Source organism: Geotrypetes seraphini, chromosome 1, assembly GCF_902459505.1.
Source record: "Geotrypetes seraphini chromosome 1, aGeoSer1.1, whole genome shotgun sequence".
NCBI lineage: Eukaryota > Metazoa > Chordata > Amphibia > Gymnophiona > Dermophiidae > Geotrypetes > Geotrypetes seraphini.
In genome coordinates this window covers 548063958-548081147 of record NC_047084.1, presented here as the reverse complement: position 1 = coordinate 548081147, position 17190 = coordinate 548063958, and the positions used below count along the sequence as shown (strand labels likewise).

The window sequence follows — 17190 nt, the reverse complement described above, 5'->3', positions numbered from 1 at the left end:
TGCTTCTGTCTGTGCTCTGAGCTCATGGAAAGGAATGTAAGTGGAGGAATTTCTGTAACTACCTCTGCCATGCCCTCTATTTCCTGTGTGTGGTGTGTTCTTGTATTGGGGTGCTCCCTCAGCACGCCACCTTCTAGCTTCTGAGACTGAAATAATTTGAGCTGGCTGGGTCTTCCACACAGACCCAATCCTGAGCAGTAAAGTGTCAAAAGGCGTAGTTTTAGGGTCCTCCGAGAACAACAGAAGGTGTTTAGTAATCTCGGGAGATAATAATTCTAATAGGAATTCTTTATGTTCTCTCTGACCGTAATCTGAGGAAATGGGCCAATGTTCATGTTCGTTAAGTACCGCGTTGATTACCCACACTCTATATGCAAACTGCTCTGGTGTATCACTTGGCAGGGGTGAAAGAGTTCTAAGTACTTGCAAAGAGGTGCAGCGAAATAGTTGTTCGATGCCCATCTTTACAAATTGGTATGGATGAACAAGAGATCCAAATTTATAATAATGTGGACCCAGGGCTAGGTGCATAAGCTTATCAAAATCTGCATTGTTCCTTTTGTATTTCCCTAGACCCCAGTGAATCAGTATGTCAGTAGCCCATTTGCACCATTCATTTATGTTAAAAGGCATAGGGCCCACTTTTTCCACTATTCTTTCAATGTCACTATCTTTCATATGTCCCTGCAGCACTACAGTTACTGGAGCTGTGTCACTTATAGGGGTACTATTGGTATTGCTCTGGCCTGGTAATGAATTTTCCTCACTTTCGTTTGTCGGTTCTTCTTCCTGTTCTACATCTGTAGCTAGTTTACCTTTTCGCTGGCCTGCTACAAAAACAGTGTTTTGTTTTTCAATAAACTGACTACATGGATTATAGGGTGAATGATAGGGTGAATGTTGCACTGGTGCAGACGGCAGAATCTGTGAGGAGACAGCATTAACCTGTCCCGGTGAGGCACATTTTGACTTTAAATACTTTAATTCTGCCTTGGCCTCTTCTAATTGTTCATTTACAGTTAAAAAGGTATTTGTGGCCTGAACAATTTGGGTTCTTAGCATGGATATATTAATTTGTGCCTCATCTAAGTCTTTGGACAGCTGATGGCACTGAGTGTTCAAGTCAGTATTATCTTGTCTTAGGCTAATAAGTCCTCTACATAAGCCCTGAATGAAAAGGCATTTGCGTTTATCTGTTTTCTTTCTAAACTCCTGAGAATGAGAAACCATTTGTTTCTGAATATCGTGCCATGTGTTTTCTGGAAAATTACCCTCATATGGACCCCCTTTCTTGTCAAAATATTTGTGTACAATATCTGTGAGTTCTTGAAAATCAAAAGGGTTCATATTTGAGGCTGCAGAAGTCTGCCTTGGTTCGTGGGCCTTGCTCATATATTTCATGAGAGAGAATGGGCTTCTAAATGTCCCTGTCTGTGTGTAGCCTTTGAGATTGAAATGCTCCCACTTATGAAGGAGGGAGACTTTAGTTAATAGGTAGAAAAGCGAGGTAAAGCGTGTTAGGCAAGAGTCATTGGCATAAATAATACACTTATGCCCACACTTGCCCACACTGGTTACTACCTGAAATTTACAGGCAGAAGTTTAGCAGGATAAAATATAGAAGAGCAGAGGTGTCAGCTGCCAGTTCCAGTCCAGTGTGCAGAGACTGACAAGAAATAGAATTAAAAGCACAAGGTAAGCAAAGTAAAAGTTATACAGATGTGGCGTGTCTTAATTGAGTGACTGTTTTCACTTTGAACCCTGCTTTTCTTCAGAGCAGCTCAAATATTCTTACATGCAACACCCTAGCAAGCATAGCAAATCATACAATGCAAACTGGCACAGGTAAACTACAAAGACTTTTGATAGTAAAATCTCACCAAATATAAAACCCAAAATATTACTGAAACTTTTCACAATTGTGTCATCCAGTCTAAAACAATTTAAGGGTTCCAAAAGGACTTTTGATTTCTATCTCACTCTGTCTATCAATCAAAAATAGAAATAAAATCTCACCAAGTATAAAACCCCACAATATTACTGGAACTTTTCAACAGTGTGTCATCCAGTCTAACGTACAATCAATCTAAGGGTTTTCCAAGGACTTTTGATTTCTATCTCACTCTGTAATCCTATTGCACAGTGCATAAAAAAACTTAAATTCTACTTACCCAGATGAAATCATCAGGAAGGACCGAGACATAGCCCCCAAAATGTCAGTATGCCAGGGTCAGATTGATATAATCTCCCAGAGGCCTCTAGGCTGACAAATTCCAGATCAAGATGTTGGTGAGACACAGTGACAAAGACCCTCATATCCTCTCTCCAAGCAGATCTTATGTCAACTGGTTTATCTTTATACTTACAATTGGATATTTTGGGGCTTTTCCCTCAACAGCCCTTCCATATAACACTGACTCCCCTCCCCCCCTTTTCCTCCTCTTTTTGCTCATTCTGTTGTTTAAACCATCAGCTTGAGTTTAGAACATAGAAACATTATGGAAGATAAAGGCCAAATGGCCCATCCAGTCTGCCCATCTGCAGTAACCATTATCTCTTCCTCGCTCTAAGAGATCCCACGTGCCTATCACAGGCTTTCTTGAAATCAGGCACAGTCTTTGTTTCCACCACCTCTACCGGGAAACTGTTCCACGCATCTACCACCTTGTCTGTAAAAAAATATTTCCTTAGATTACTCCAGAGCCTATCACCACTTAACTTCATCCTATGCCCTCTCATTCCAGAGCTTCCTTTCAAATGAAAGAGACTCGACTCATACACATTTATACCTGTGACAGGAGGAGGGCAGTAGAATAGTAGTCTCGTGTTAAGAACTAATGCTCTTGGGGAACTGGGAGTGTAGAGAAATGTGGAGTCTGAACAATGAATATAAGAAAGAAAACAAAGTGGATTGAAGATTAAACCTGAACACAGAAGCTCTAATTACTCCATGTTGTATAAAGACAAGTAAAAAGTATAGTAGACTTTAGATGGAACAATGAGGTGGAGCCAAAATGGACAGGAAACAAATTTTATTGGATCTGACACAGCCCCTGTTTTGGCTAGTGCCTGTATCAGGGGTCAGAGCAATGTTACAAGGATAATAAAGCCTCCTTTTCCAGTTCCACAATGTATAGGAATATCAAATTTTTGCATCGTTGCTCTAACCCCTGACACAAGCACTTGCCGAAACACTGGCTTTGTCAGATTCAATAAAATTTGCTTCCTCTTAATTTTGTCTCTGCCTCATTGCTCCATCTATTGACCTACAATACTTTTTAAAATTATTCTTTGTTTGACCTCCTCTGGCTTGCTTTCCGATGTTGTGTAAAGCCATATTATTGTATACCTTTTAAATGAAGTAGTGGCTGCTTTTCCTGTGCATCCATGCACCTTCTCAGACAAAATCCCAATATTATCATGACCTGATCAAAAAATCATCAAACCCATCTAAAGAATTATACTCCATATTTTGTACCCATTACTTCAAAACCTTACATGTCCTCCTCTATTTCAGGACTGATGGCCGAAACTAGCACAATATTTTTCAACCAAGATCATTAATTTATAAAATACATTACCCTACTTATCCTGTTTTTTAAATCCCAACAACATTGTTTTAGAACAATGGGTTTTCTGAAACTTCTGTCCAATTTGTAAGAAATTCAACATGGGCATCTTTTCAACCATAGTCTTTATTTTCCTTGTCAAAAATATTTTGTACTATAAATATGATCTTTTGCTCTCTGGATCTTTTACTATTTTCTTGGATTAGGACTTCTGATTTGGAACGGATGCCCTGCATCCTGTCTAATATAAATTCCAATGTTTCACAGGACAGGTTCCCTCCCTGTGGAAATCTGCAATAGATAGACTCGTTCTTAAAAGAACATCACTTGATCCAACTAAATTAGCTTACTGTCTCCCAGTATCTAATCTCTATTATCTCTCAAAGGTACTAGAGAAGGTAGATTTTCTTCAACTTTCACCTGAATGAAAGTATGAAGAAGATCCAAGCATTCTGTTTTAGCCTAAATTATTTTTTAATTGGTATAATATTAAAGTATTTTGTACACCACCCAGAAGGTTCGAGTGGGCGGTATAGTAAATTTGAAATAAACTTGAAACTCATCGGTGACGAGACATGGGTGCATCACTGCGACCCGGAGAGCAAAAGACAAAGCATGATGAAGTAAAGGAAGTGGTGCTCACCTGGTTTCAGGAGCAACTGAAAAACTTATTCTCTGCAGGAATGCAGAAGCTAGCTGAATGATTCAACAAATGTGTTGTCTTGCATATGGGGACAATGTGGAAAAGTGCTCAGAGTTATTCTATTAAAGCCATAAAATGTGTTTTGCCTTTACTTTCTGATTTATCCTTATATGTTGCCTTTGGAATATCCTACTTGCTGGCATTCAGACTTGGGAAAAGGAGTACGGTAATCACTTCTGCAACCAATGTGTTGCCAAACCTGTTGCCCAGGTTTCATCTTCTGTCTCTGTGCAGACAGAAAATGGTACCCAAACAGAGGGGGTGGTTCCATGTGCAAGCTGTCTTCAGCAACCTCATGAAGGAAGTGAAGGAACTGAAAAAGAAGGTGACAAGGCCGAGCAGCATCCGTGAGAATAAAATACATCAGTGAAATGCTTCATTAGGTATCAAAGATTTCCAGCAATGGGGAAGAAGAGGCCATGCTGCTGGACTCAAGTTACGAGACCCTGCAGGACTGAAACTGTGACTCAATTTACCTTTGAACTGAAGAACCGGTATGCAGCCCTGGAAGGGAGGAGATGGTGGGAATGGAAAAAAAGGGAGCTGGGAGGAGATGGTGCCCATGGAGGGAGAAGGGAGGAGATGATGCCCATGGCAAGAAGGGAAAGGGGGGGAAGGGTGCCTATGGAGAGAAGGGAAGGGGAGGGTGCCCATGGAGAGTGGGGTGGAGGGTGCCCATGGAGAGGGGGAGGGGAGGATGCCCACAGAGAGAAGGGAAAGGGAAGAGGAAGGGATGGTGCCCACAGAGCAGAGGGTAAGGGAAGAAGATTATAAAAATAACATCTCCAGACTTTGGGACCCTTTTATAAAGCTATTGTAGTAAGTCCTAGTGCAGTAAATGCAGCAAAGCCCATTCAATCTCTATGGGCTTCAGTGCATTTGCCTTAGGGGGAATTGCTGCCGTGGCTTTATAGAAGGAGCCTTTTAATTTTTAGTAGGGATGTACATGCTAAATTTCTTTTGAGTCTTTTACATTTGGGTCATGCAATTAATCAAGCAAATAAAAATTTCATTCACGATTAATCATGAGATTAAAATTAATCAATGTACAGGCCTAATTATTACCTTAAGGTATATAAGTAGCTACCTCTTTTAATGGCTGGCTGAAAATTGTTCTACCTCAGTGAGGCTTAAATGTGTCTATATTGAAAACCATCTCAGAAAATGCTAACTCTGTATTGTAACACCTTTACAGAAGCTCATGTATTGTGACACCATTACAGAAGCTCATGTAAACCACTCTGAATTGACTCCCCAGTCATTAGTAGCGGTATAGAAGCTCTCAATAAACAAAACAATAAACACAGTGTTCCACGTAGTGCGTTCTTTTAACCATTTTTAGAAAAGGTGTTCTCACAAAAAGCAGAGGATGGAAAAGAATGTACCATATATACTTGACTATAAACCAATCCAATTATAAACCAAGGTAACCTTTTCCCCCCCAAAAAAGGAGAAAAATGTTGATTCAAATATAAACCAAGATTAGAAATTAGGGTATGTGAGTGTCGTTTGTCAGGGATCATGCCATAAGTAATCACTAATTTTTCAGTTGGGGCTGTGTCGAGTTCAAAAAAAGCTGAAGGACAGACGACAAATATTTTCCTACTTCGGGCTATGACACCAACCAAAGTTTCTGGACTTCTATCCCCACCAGAACACCTAGCCTCAGTCATACATGCAGAAAACAGAGAAGAATCATTTTCAAATACAAACCCAGAAATTACCATTGTACACAAACGAAATCCTGGTGAAGGGCCTTTAGCGTCTGAGTGTGCTTAAGGGTTGCTTGAAAGGGCGGGAGCCAGAAGGCTTTGCGCATGCGTTGACACTCAAGGCCCTTCAGCCCAGTTCAGAGCGCCGGTGGCGGGAGAGATAGCAGTGGTGGGGTGATAGCGATGTCAGGGGGGATGGCATTGCTGTTCATTGGGGGAGGGGAGATAGCAGTGCCGGTCATCAGAGGGGGGTGGAAGGTAGCAATGCCAGACATCTGGAGAGCTGGAAAATAGCAGCGTTGGTCATCGGGTGGGGAGGGGAGAAAAAAACACTATCATCAAAAGGAGGCTCAAATATAAACTGAGCCTCCCATTTTTTTGGCCCAAAAATCTGTTTATATTTGAGTATATACGGTATGTTGATTGCATTTTAAAAATTTCTGTGCCTCCTTTTTCAGCAAGTCTATCTGCAGAGCTGTCAGGTGGAAGTTATCTTGCACATTGCTCCCATAGTAGCTTTCAAAAATCAATGCAAAGCTTTTACTTGAAAATATGTGTGACAGTTTGATCATTTCCCTCCCCTTTAATGGTAAAAAGAAAACTGAAAAATATGATGTTTCTGTTCTTGTGTGTTTTTCTGTTTTAGATCATCATGAGGATTGTTCTGGTGTCACTTTACAGCTGACCCGTGAGAAGTAAGTACTACTATTTCTATTTATTATTACTATAGCACTACCAGACACGCTGAACACTATATATTATACATGCAAGAGATGGTCCCTGCTTGAAAGAGCTTACAGTCTATGATAAGACACATCACATGTTCAAATAAAGATATATTTTTTAAAATTGTTATTGTACATGAAATGGACTCAGCCACTGAAACTACAAATATGTCTCTTAACCAACTACCGTTATGGGTTCACTGAATTCCAGTTCTATATTTCCATATCAGGCTTTTGTTCATATGCTTATCTCCAGGCCCCATACTTGATTGGTTACTGAGGCTTTTCCTCACCCTCCTTATCCCACTACGGGCACTTAGTTTTATAAAAGTTCCTCTCCAGTCTTGTGTTTTATCAGAAACACGTCCATTGCAGCATATTGTTTTCATCCAAATACAAAATTACTGTTAAAATTTTGTGTTTAGATGCCATTGCCAACTAGATGCCTAGAGAAGGGAAGACTATAGGTTTGTTTCTAGTTCAATAGGAATATCAGACTTCAACCACTGGGTTTATGCACCTTTACCTATGGAGTGTATGTATAGAGCCTCATTTGCATTTTTCCACTCTGCCTCTCTTCCCCCTGGGCTGTCTTGTACTCTTCAGTTATTCTCTCTACATGCGAGGTAGTAGGAGCCTATCTGTTCTGCTTGTGTTTCTTTCTTTCTTTCTTCTTTTTTTTTTTTTTTTTGGGGGGGGGGTTATCATCCGGCCGAGAGACTTTTGGTGCTGCAGAGACTCCCGGTCTCGGGATATCTCTGGCTGCAGGAGAACACAGAATTTCAGGTCAAAAGTCTGTAGTCAAGGGGCCACCTGCATTGTAGGTCACCCACTTGGCTAGCCTGCTCTAAGGGTTCAGAATCTTGGGGACAGCTCCCATGGGAGCATGGCTCACCCCAGGGTTTGTCTGCAGTGGGCTTGACTGCTTGCTGATCAGCTCCTTGGTAGTTTTCCAGGATCACTATCTTTGCCTGTAGAATGCTGTGGATTAGACAGTGGGTAGGAGATTCTGCCTCTAAAGCGACTCTGAGGAAATTGCCTTTCAGAGGTCAATTACTGTTTGATAAAGGGCCGAATGATCTAATGCAGGGGTGTCAAACTCAAATCACATAAGGGGCCGAAATCTAAAACACAGGCTAAGTCGCGGGCCGGATTTTTTATTAAGATACCCCCTTTGCTGACGCACAGCGTGGGCCCCAGCGCCAACAGTTGCTCCAATGCTCACAAGACTTCTGTGAGCATTGGATCAATTGCCGCCACCGCCGCCAAAACCCACGCTGCGCGCCAGCAAAGGAGGGGGTTAGTCTTAGTAGAAGTATAGGGATACAACCTCTCCAACCCCACGCCGGCTACAAAATAAATAAAAAAGATTTTTCCTCTCTTTTAGGTCCTAGTTTACACTTGATGTTTAACTCCAGCTCTGACAGGATACACATTTCAAATCTGATATATTGTAATCACAAAATAGAAAATAAAATTATTTTTTTCTACCTTTTGTTGTCTGATCATTTTGCTTTTAGTCCCAGTTTCTCTTTCTGATTTTGTCTATCTTCTAATTCTCTTTCCAGTATCTGCTGTCCATTTTTTTTCTCCTCTTCTCTCTTGCTCCAGTCCCTGTCTCTAACATATTGATTTTTCCCTTTCAACTTTTCTCCTTTTTTTTTTTTTTTTTTTTTTGCCTCTGTCCACTCAAATCTCGCCCTCTTTCTTGTCCTTCTCCTTTTTAAATTTTCAGCTACCTATCAATTTTCCAACTTCTCTCCCTTTCTCTTCCCAACAGTTCTCCCTTCAAGTATCTTTTTCCCTCTTTTTCCACACTACCCCAAGTCCACCCTCTCTCCCTTCATCTCGCTCTCTTCACAGACCAGCATGCCTTTCCCTCCAGCGCCGGTCCCTCTCTCCTCACAGCCCAGCTTGCCTTTCCCTCCAGTGCCAGTCCCTCTCTCCTCACAGCCCAGTGTCTTTCCCTCCAGCACCGGTCCGATGTCGCCGCCAAGCCGAGGAGTCTGCCGACCTCAGTGATTCGGCAGTTGTGTACATAGCTCCCCCTCCTGCTTTTTACCTGCCACGTCTGTCTCCAATGATGCTCAGCTTCCTGTTTCCACCCGGGGTGGACCATGGCAGACAGAAGGCAGGAGGGAGAGCCACGGAAAACACTGCCGAATCACTTTCTGGCATGACGACAATGTTGGACCGGCGTGGGAGGGAGGACAAGCTGGGCTGTGAAAAGGGGCAGTTCGGGAGCATTGCCGCGGGCCACATATCCAAGTTTCTACCAGATAGCAGACCAAAGGCCCCTAAGGGGTCTGCTTGAGGTAATTTTTGTGGCTCTAGGCACTTTCATTAGTGCTCAGCAGGATCTTTGACCAGAGAACCTTTCACAGCCTGAGGCAGGGATTTGGGATAGCTAACCATCCCAGAAAACAATTTTATCAAGGGCTTGAATAGGATCATAATCGATAAAAAAAACAAAATACTCTACTCTCATCCAAAGATGTCAAAATCACTGCCTGAAAATTTGATTGAATGGAAGGAGTTTCTTTAAACACTGTGCCTGCGTTCTGAACCACATTGGCTGGGAAGTAATGAATACAACTGACATCATTATTCTGTGTAATGAAAGAGTGGTGTCTAATTCACAAACCACCATTTTGAAGTTGCTATGAAATATGCAAGTTCTCTCTAATTTTCCCCTGAAGACACATTCAGCGAAATGGGGTATGCCTGTTGGGAATTTTGTGCAGGAGACATTTTGGCTGCTGTGGAAGGAGTTGATAAACTGTTGAAAGGAACACTATGACAAAGGAAACGGTCTTTTGGAAATCCTTCAGTGACTGGGGTCTTGTGAAGAAAATTGAAGACACTTCTGAACTAAGTATCTTGGATTATTTTGGTGAACTTTTGGGGGGGGGCGTGTGTGTTTGCAAGATTTCTGTGCCTATGATAACTGAACTGTCCTTCTATGAACAACAGTTAAATTGAGCATTGTTTATGCATTTTTTGTCTGCTCATAAAGGAGTATATTGTTTGCTCATAAAGAAGGAGTATACTTTCTGCTCAGAAAGAAGTCTATCTGGAGCGTTCTAACCGAGTTATATGAATAAGTGTCTTTGCTTGTTTTGCATACTTATTTCTACCCGCACTATGTAGATTTTTGGAAAGACTTATGAAGCTTTATACAATTTCCCCTTTGCTCATTAAAATCACTTTGTTTATTACTCCTGAGTGGAGTTTTTTGGGCCTATGATTAGTGTGTGCTCGCTCGACTACTTGGCAATAGCCTGAATTCAGTGGAGTGCTGTGTCCACTGAGGTCTTTTTCTCCACTTTTTTTTTTTTGAAGATTTTTCAGGCAGTGATTTTGACATCTTTGGATGAGAATAGAGTATTTTGTTTTGTTTTTTTACTGAAGCTAAGCATCCCCAGTCTTCCAGACCCTTTGTCTCAGGGGTCCTTAAGAAGCAGTTATGCTACCAAGATGGCAGCTGTAATCCCTAAGATAGGGGGGAGGATAACAGCTCATTGGGATGAATGGGTGTAAGTCACCACAGACTGCTAGGTGCTGGGCATTATTCAGGACGGGTACAAACTCAAGTTCTTCCATACCCTCTCAGTGCTGTTTGTAGACTCCCCAGTGGGAAGACTGAAAAAAGTGGTCAAGATCCAAGCCACAGTGCAGAGGCTATTAGATCTGGCAGCTATCAAAGGCCATACCAGATAAAGAATTGGGATTGGGAAGATATTCCAAGTACTTCATTGTGACCAAAAGAGATTCAGAAGATTGGAGGTGGATTCTGGACCTGAAGTCAATAAATGCCAACCTCAGGGTCCTATGCTTCTGCATGGAAATAGGTCTGTCATTGCCTCGGTGGTGCCGGGGAAATTTCTGGCCTCTCTAGACCTGACAAAGGCCTGTCTACATATTCCCATCTTTCCACACCATAGGAAATATTTAAGGTTCAGTTTTATGGATCAATACTTTTAGTTCTCTGCCCTGCCGTTTGGACTTGCTATGGTACCACTAACCTTCAAGGTGATGGTCATAGTGGCAGATTACCTATGTAAGGAGGATATACAAATACATCCATATCTGGACAATTGGCTGATTTGAGCCCAGTCCTCAACAGAGGGCAGAAGAGCAGTGAGGCGCGTGGTTCAGCTCCTCCAAACCCTAGATTGGGTCATACATTTCAAGAAGAGCGACCTGGAGCTGTCACAATCCCTGGAGAGGCATATGTTTCAATACAAAGGAGAACAAGGTTTTCTTCCGGAGACCTGCAAATCAGGGAGCTGCGGGACAAGCCAGCACCAACAATCTGGCAGCACTTGTAGGCACTGGGCTCAATGGTGACGGTGACAGATATGGTCCCTTAGGCCAGGGCACATTTGCATCCCCTACAGGAGGCAATTTTATCTTGCTGGTCCCCACAAATGGATGCTTTGCAGATGCCACTTCCTTAGACAGTGCTGGCGCGTCACAGTCTGAACTAGTAGCTACTGCCACGGTCTTTGACCCGTGGAATGCCACTTCAAATTTATTTCTGGGTGAGGCTCATGACAGATACCAGCTTCTTTGGCTGGGGAGTGAATTGTGAGGGACAACTGGTGCAGGGGCATTGGTCCCCCGCACAGAGGAAGTGGTCACTCAACAGGTTGGAACTAAGAGCTATCTGCCTAGTGCTGCAGGTACTAGGGAGCTTTCCTACAGGACAAAGCAGTATGAGTATTCTCAGACAATGCAATTGCAGTAGTGTATGTCAATCAGCAGTGAGGCACCGATTTCTCCTCTTTGCTTGGAGACCTAAATATTGTTTCATTGGGTGTACAACCATCTGTTGGCAATCTCGGTGGCACATGTAGCAGGCATGGATAATGTCCAAGTAAGTTTCATCAGCTGCCAGATCCTAGATCCCAGAGAATGGGATCTATCTCAGGAGGCATGAAGTGCCATTGTAAGTTGCTGGGGATATCTGATAATCAACCTCAAGGCATTGGTGTTTAACAGGAAAACAGCTTATTTGTTCAACCGAAGATATGAACTCAAAATTGATGGCTTGGATGCTCTGGTTCAGTCATGACCTTGGGAGGGTCTGCTGTATGTCTTCTCTCCATGGCCCATGATAGGCAGAGTTCTGCGAAGAATAATGGACCATCAGGGACTGGTAGTCCTGGTGTTTCCAGATTGGATGAGATGGTTATGGTATGCAATTCTAGTCCAGTTAAGTGGGACCAGGGTCTCAGACTACCTTGCAATCCAGGCTTCCTATTGCCCTGGAAAACACGGACTACTTTGGTCCTTGAGCATGCAACTCTTGAGCATGCCAAAATATAAGTATTCTTAATGAAGTCTTTTAAGCAAATAAATATTTTTCTAGAGTGTGTAGAATCCTCAGAGAGCTCACTTTCCTTTAAATAGAATTCATATAAGGATAATATAAGCCATTATCTTCAATGGATCCTTTTTCTGTATTTTTTTCTTAATTTTTCTTCTTATGTATAAAGTGCAAATTTAGCGATATTTGTACAAACTTAGCAATAATAAATAGAAGATATATAAGGACATCCAGCATTAGTGCACGAAGGCTATTCAGAAGTGGTTATTGCCACTCTCCCAAAGTCCAAGAAGCAAACAACACTGTCAACCTACGGAAAGTCTGGAAGGGTTCCCAGAGCTGATGTGCGCAAAAGAATGAGGACACGGTTACAGCCCCAATTGCAGTAGTGTTAGCATTTCTTCAGGAAGGACTTGAAAAAGGCCTAGCAGGGGGCTCCCTATAACGTACAAATTAGAGAATGACATGGGGACAAATTTGTCCCCATCCCCACAAGAACTCAATTTTCCTGTCCCATCCCCATGAGTTGTGGCGCTGTTTATGTCCCTGCCCCTTTCCTGTAAGCTCTGCCTTAACCACTCAAACCTTGAACACTTATGATTTAAAGTGTTTGAGGCTTGTGCAGATGAGGACAGAGTTTGCAGGAATGGGGTCGGGACAGGAAAATGAGTTCCTGCAGGGACAGAAAAAAATTTGTCCCTGCCATTCTCTAGTACAAATCACTAGTCTCTCATGCTTCAGACCTTGAATCAACAAAGGAACATTGGCTTCTCATCGAGATGTATCCTGATTTTTAAAGGGAGCATTATGTCTGAATCCACAAATATGGCACCCTTTCCTGGAGTGGAATCTGAATCTAGCCAGAGCTCCATATGAGCTGTTGAAGAAGACATCAATAATGGATATCACTGTGAAAGCAGCAGTTTTGGTGGCTACCACGTATGTACAACAAGTATTGGAACTGCAGGCTCTATCCTGCAGAAACTTTTCCGCGGAATATCGTAGATGGGAATTGTACTACGAAGTGTCCCGTCCTTCTTGCTGAAGGTAGTGTCCTATTTTCATGTCAAACAGGAGATCCAGTTGCCTGCCTTCAAGGTCCTAGAAGACAGACAGTATCATGAAATTGTTAGACATGCACAGAGTGTGGAGAGTGATGAGGAAAAAGCAAACGTGCTAAATAAATACTTCTGTGTTTATAGAAGAAAATCCTGGGAAGGACCGCAATTGGATTGCAAAATCACACATGAGAATGGTGTGGATAACGCACCATTCATGGAAGAAAGTGTTTATGAACAACTTGAAAAATTGAAAGTTGCGGCAGGGACGCTTGGTTGGTCATGTGGTATTCCACTGCCATAATGAACAAGGTTGTGGCCACTGAAACATCACAGTGGTTCCCATGCCCACTGCTATACTCTGGCTGTACTACTAGCAGCTGTGCCAAAAATCAACAGTCAAACTCTTCTTAGGAAAGCAAAATTCTGTTTAATAAAGTTTCACATTTCATTCACAGTTCATGTCAGATGGCAAAACAGCGGTTTGGGGAAAATCCAAAATAGCCCAATTCTCTCTTTAGAATTCACACAGTTCTGGTTAGAACATAATTTTAGCAAACTGGCCCCAAACATGGGCACAGTTACCAGTTCAACGTCTGTAGAACTGAGGCACAACAATAGTTCCACTTTAGGACCTTCCCATAAAGAAAGGCATAAGAAAATGTGAGCATTCAACTTTTCTTTCTTGCTTTCTTAAAAAGGTCAGATAACTCAGCCCTTTCCCTTTCGCTTGCGCACTTCAAACTCAGAAGGAAAACAAAACAGTTTCTTTTCACAACTCCTGCTTCAAACTATTAGGCTTTGCTTTTGCTGCAGCTGGTAACTAGTCTCAATTACCAGACAGCCTGAATTAGGGTCATCAGATTTTCCTTTCGGAAAATCCGGACCCCTAGCCACGTCTCCAGGCCCACCTAGTTCCGCCCATCCCTACCCTAATCATGCCCCCAAGCCCGCCTTAAGCCCGCCCCCGCTGCCTGTTCTTGTCGGGCAGGGAGACAGTATGTGATGACGTCACACACACACGTTGCCTTTCTCTGGACTGCTTCAAGTCTTCTTAAATCCTTCACCATATACGGCCTCCAAAAGTGAATAGAATATTGCAAGTGAGGCCTCATCAATGACCTGTAGAGAGGCATCAACACCTCCTTACTTCTGCTGGTTACACCTCTTTCTATACATCCTAGCATCCTTCTGGTTACAGCCACCGCCTTATAACATAGTGTCTGAGGATCTGAAGGCAATGAAGCAATTACCCCAAGATCTCTCTCCCCATTTGTGCATATCAGCCTTTTGCCTCCCAGCATTTCTAATCCCCAAATGCATCAAGAATTTTAGTTGCCAGACAATTATCAGGAAAGGAATGGAAAACAAAGATGAAAATGTTAGAATGTTCTTGTAGTGTTCTGTGATAGGGCCACACCTTGAATACTACAAGGTGTGGCCCTATCACAGAACACTACAAGAACATTCTGGTTGCCGTATCTCAAAAAGATATAGCAGAATTAGAAATGTTATAGAGAAGAGCAATAAAAATGATGAAAGGGATGAGATGACTTCCCTATGAGGAAAGGATAAGGTCTCTTCAGCTTGGAGAAGAGATGGCTCAGGGGTGATATAAAATACTGAGTGGAGTGGAAAGGCTAGATGTGAATTGCTTGTTCACTCTTTCTAAAAATACTAGGACTAGGGGGCATGCGATGAAGCTACTAAGCAGAACCTGGTCAGTTTAGATGCAACTGAATTCTCAGGTCTGTCTCAAAATATCCCTGCATGCCTCGTGCCTTTTATTAGAATTCAATTCAAAATTGCACAAGCAGTTAGGAATTAACATGTCAGACTATTTTCATGTCAACAAAAACCCATTACCATACAAGAAAAAAACAAAACATAGTCACCAGAACTGAATGTGATCAGATGTGATGGCATAGTATAAAACTCATCACTAGTACATTATATAATAGAGCATATTTGATCCTGTTTACCCATCACCCATTCTGCATTTAAGACCATTGCATTTCTAAAGGCCCTGTTCCCTTCTACATTGCTTAATAACCTTTTTAGCACAAGGTTTCTGGAGATGTACAAAATATATATTTCATATGCAAGCAGCTTTCAGTCTGTTTCGTATCAGAGCACAGAGCAATGAAACTATAAATATAACATTTCATTCTCAGGGACAGTCAAGGCTGTAAGCATAACGTTCCATTGCCAGAGATTTAAGTTCTGCTCTAACAATTCACAGTGTATGCAAAAGCACTGCAATTACAAATTTTCATGTACAGTCAAACCTCGGTTTGCGAGTAACGCGGTTTGCAAGTGTTTTGCAAGACGAGCAAAACACTCGAGCAAACTTTAACTCGCAAAACGAACGTTGACTTGATCAATGAGCGCGTCCCCCCCCCAAACCCTTACCTCCAGCTGGCAAACAACACGCACCAACCCATGCCGGCACCACCACTGCCTAGATGTCACTGGGTGGGGAGAGTTGTGCAAAGGTCCTCCCTCTAGCCCTGATTGGTAGAGGGCGGGCAGGAAAGTCATCTCGGCTACTTCGTAGAGGCGGGGAAGAGCTTATGTAGGAAGTGGAAGCAAAAGGAGGTGGGGCTTGGCTGAGGGAATGCTGCGTTCCGGCTCTGGAACGTGAGCTCCCCCCCCCTCCCCGGCATCTGGCCTCGCTTTCTTTACCCTGTCCTTTCTTCAGCCATGTCCCCCACCATCCTACCTCGCATTCTTTCTACCCTGACACCATGCTACTATTGCCTCTCCTGTGCGGAGCTGACAACGCCTGGTGAAAGGCGATCAGAGCAGAATGGGGCCATGAGGGGAGAGACTAGCCATAGCAGGAGCAGGAAACCGGAACCAGATGGGCCCGTGATCGTCCTGTGCAGAGCTGCCAATGCCCGGTGAAAGGTGATCAGAGCAGAATGGAGCCGGTAGCGGGAAACTGGATGGGTCCAAGAAGTGGGACTGGAACCTGGAGCAATAACGGGTACTGTGAGGTGATGCTGGCATTGTAACACTCTTGAAGAGGCTGGGGGCTGAGGGAGCCTGTATGGAGGAGCAGGCCTTGAGTTGAGAGCGGGGCCTGTTAACGGTCCCACCAGGCAGGAGGAAGAGAAAAGGGAAAGATGGTCTGTGGGGATGGAAAGAGAGGGGAGTACATATGCTGGGTTGGAGGAGGGGGGGGGGGAAGAAGGAGAAGTGTTAGAACGAATCATCCTAGTTTCAATTAATTCCTATGGGGAAACTCGCTTTGATATACGAGTACTTTGGATTACGAGCATGCTTCTGGAACATATTATGCTCACAAACCAAGGTACCACTGTATATATCTTTTTTCTCTCATGGGGGAGCCCTTCTCCTCACTTAGGCCCAGATGCACTAAAGCTAGCGATCAATGCTAAACTTGTTTTGACAGCTTTAGCAATGATCGCATTTGCTGACCTGATGCACAAAACAGCTCACTGCGTGTTTTTCCCCTCGATCGCTCATTTTCCAATTAGGCCATGAAAATTAGCTAAAACCCCATGCAAACTAGCCAAGCAATTGATGCACTAACATCACTTGGCTATGCACAAAAAAGCAAGGGTTTTAACGATCCGTAAAAACTGACAGGTCTGATTGGCTCAGTCAATCAGGGCCTTAGACTCCTCCCCCATTGTATCCTGGGATACAGAGGGGGAGGAGCCTAAGGCCCTGTTTGGTTCAGATGCCTAAGGCCCCTGCCTAAGGGGCAGATTCACACGCACAATATCTGTGCTCAAAAAAAAAAAAGTTTTCCTGCTCCAAACAGCTGAGTGATAGGAGGCTGTTTTGGGGGCTTCCCCTGCCTCTCAGCTGTTCGGGTTTCCCCTGCTGGTTCTGCGCATGTATGAGAGTCACTCTCACAGTGATCGATCCGACGGGGATTATGACGAACCTCCATGTGAATCATTTCCATGCAAACCTTTTACTGCTCTTTTTGAATCGGCTAAAAATCGGATCAGAGCAGACCCACATGGTCTTACTGATCCTCCTTAGTGCATCTAGCCCTTAGTCTCTATTGGGCCCATCACTGCTGTATCTGAGACTGTGATTATGCAGTGGCACTC

The 17190-nt window shown here is 43.1% G+C and overlaps 1 protein-coding gene across 5 annotated transcripts in view; it reads left to right on the top strand.

The window, feature by feature from the left end:
* PAM (peptidylglycine alpha-amidating monooxygenase) overlaps positions 1-17190 on the top strand; it is a 616313-nt gene that overhangs the window by 291061 nt on the left and 308062 nt on the right. For all 5 annotated transcript variants that reach the window (XM_033929183.1, XM_033929181.1, XM_033929180.1 and 2 more), the window contains one exon: positions 6631-6679. In XM_033929183.1, coding sequence (XP_033785074.1) covers positions 6631-6679 — 49 coding nt within the window. The remainder of the gene's footprint in view (positions 1-6630; positions 6680-17190) is intronic.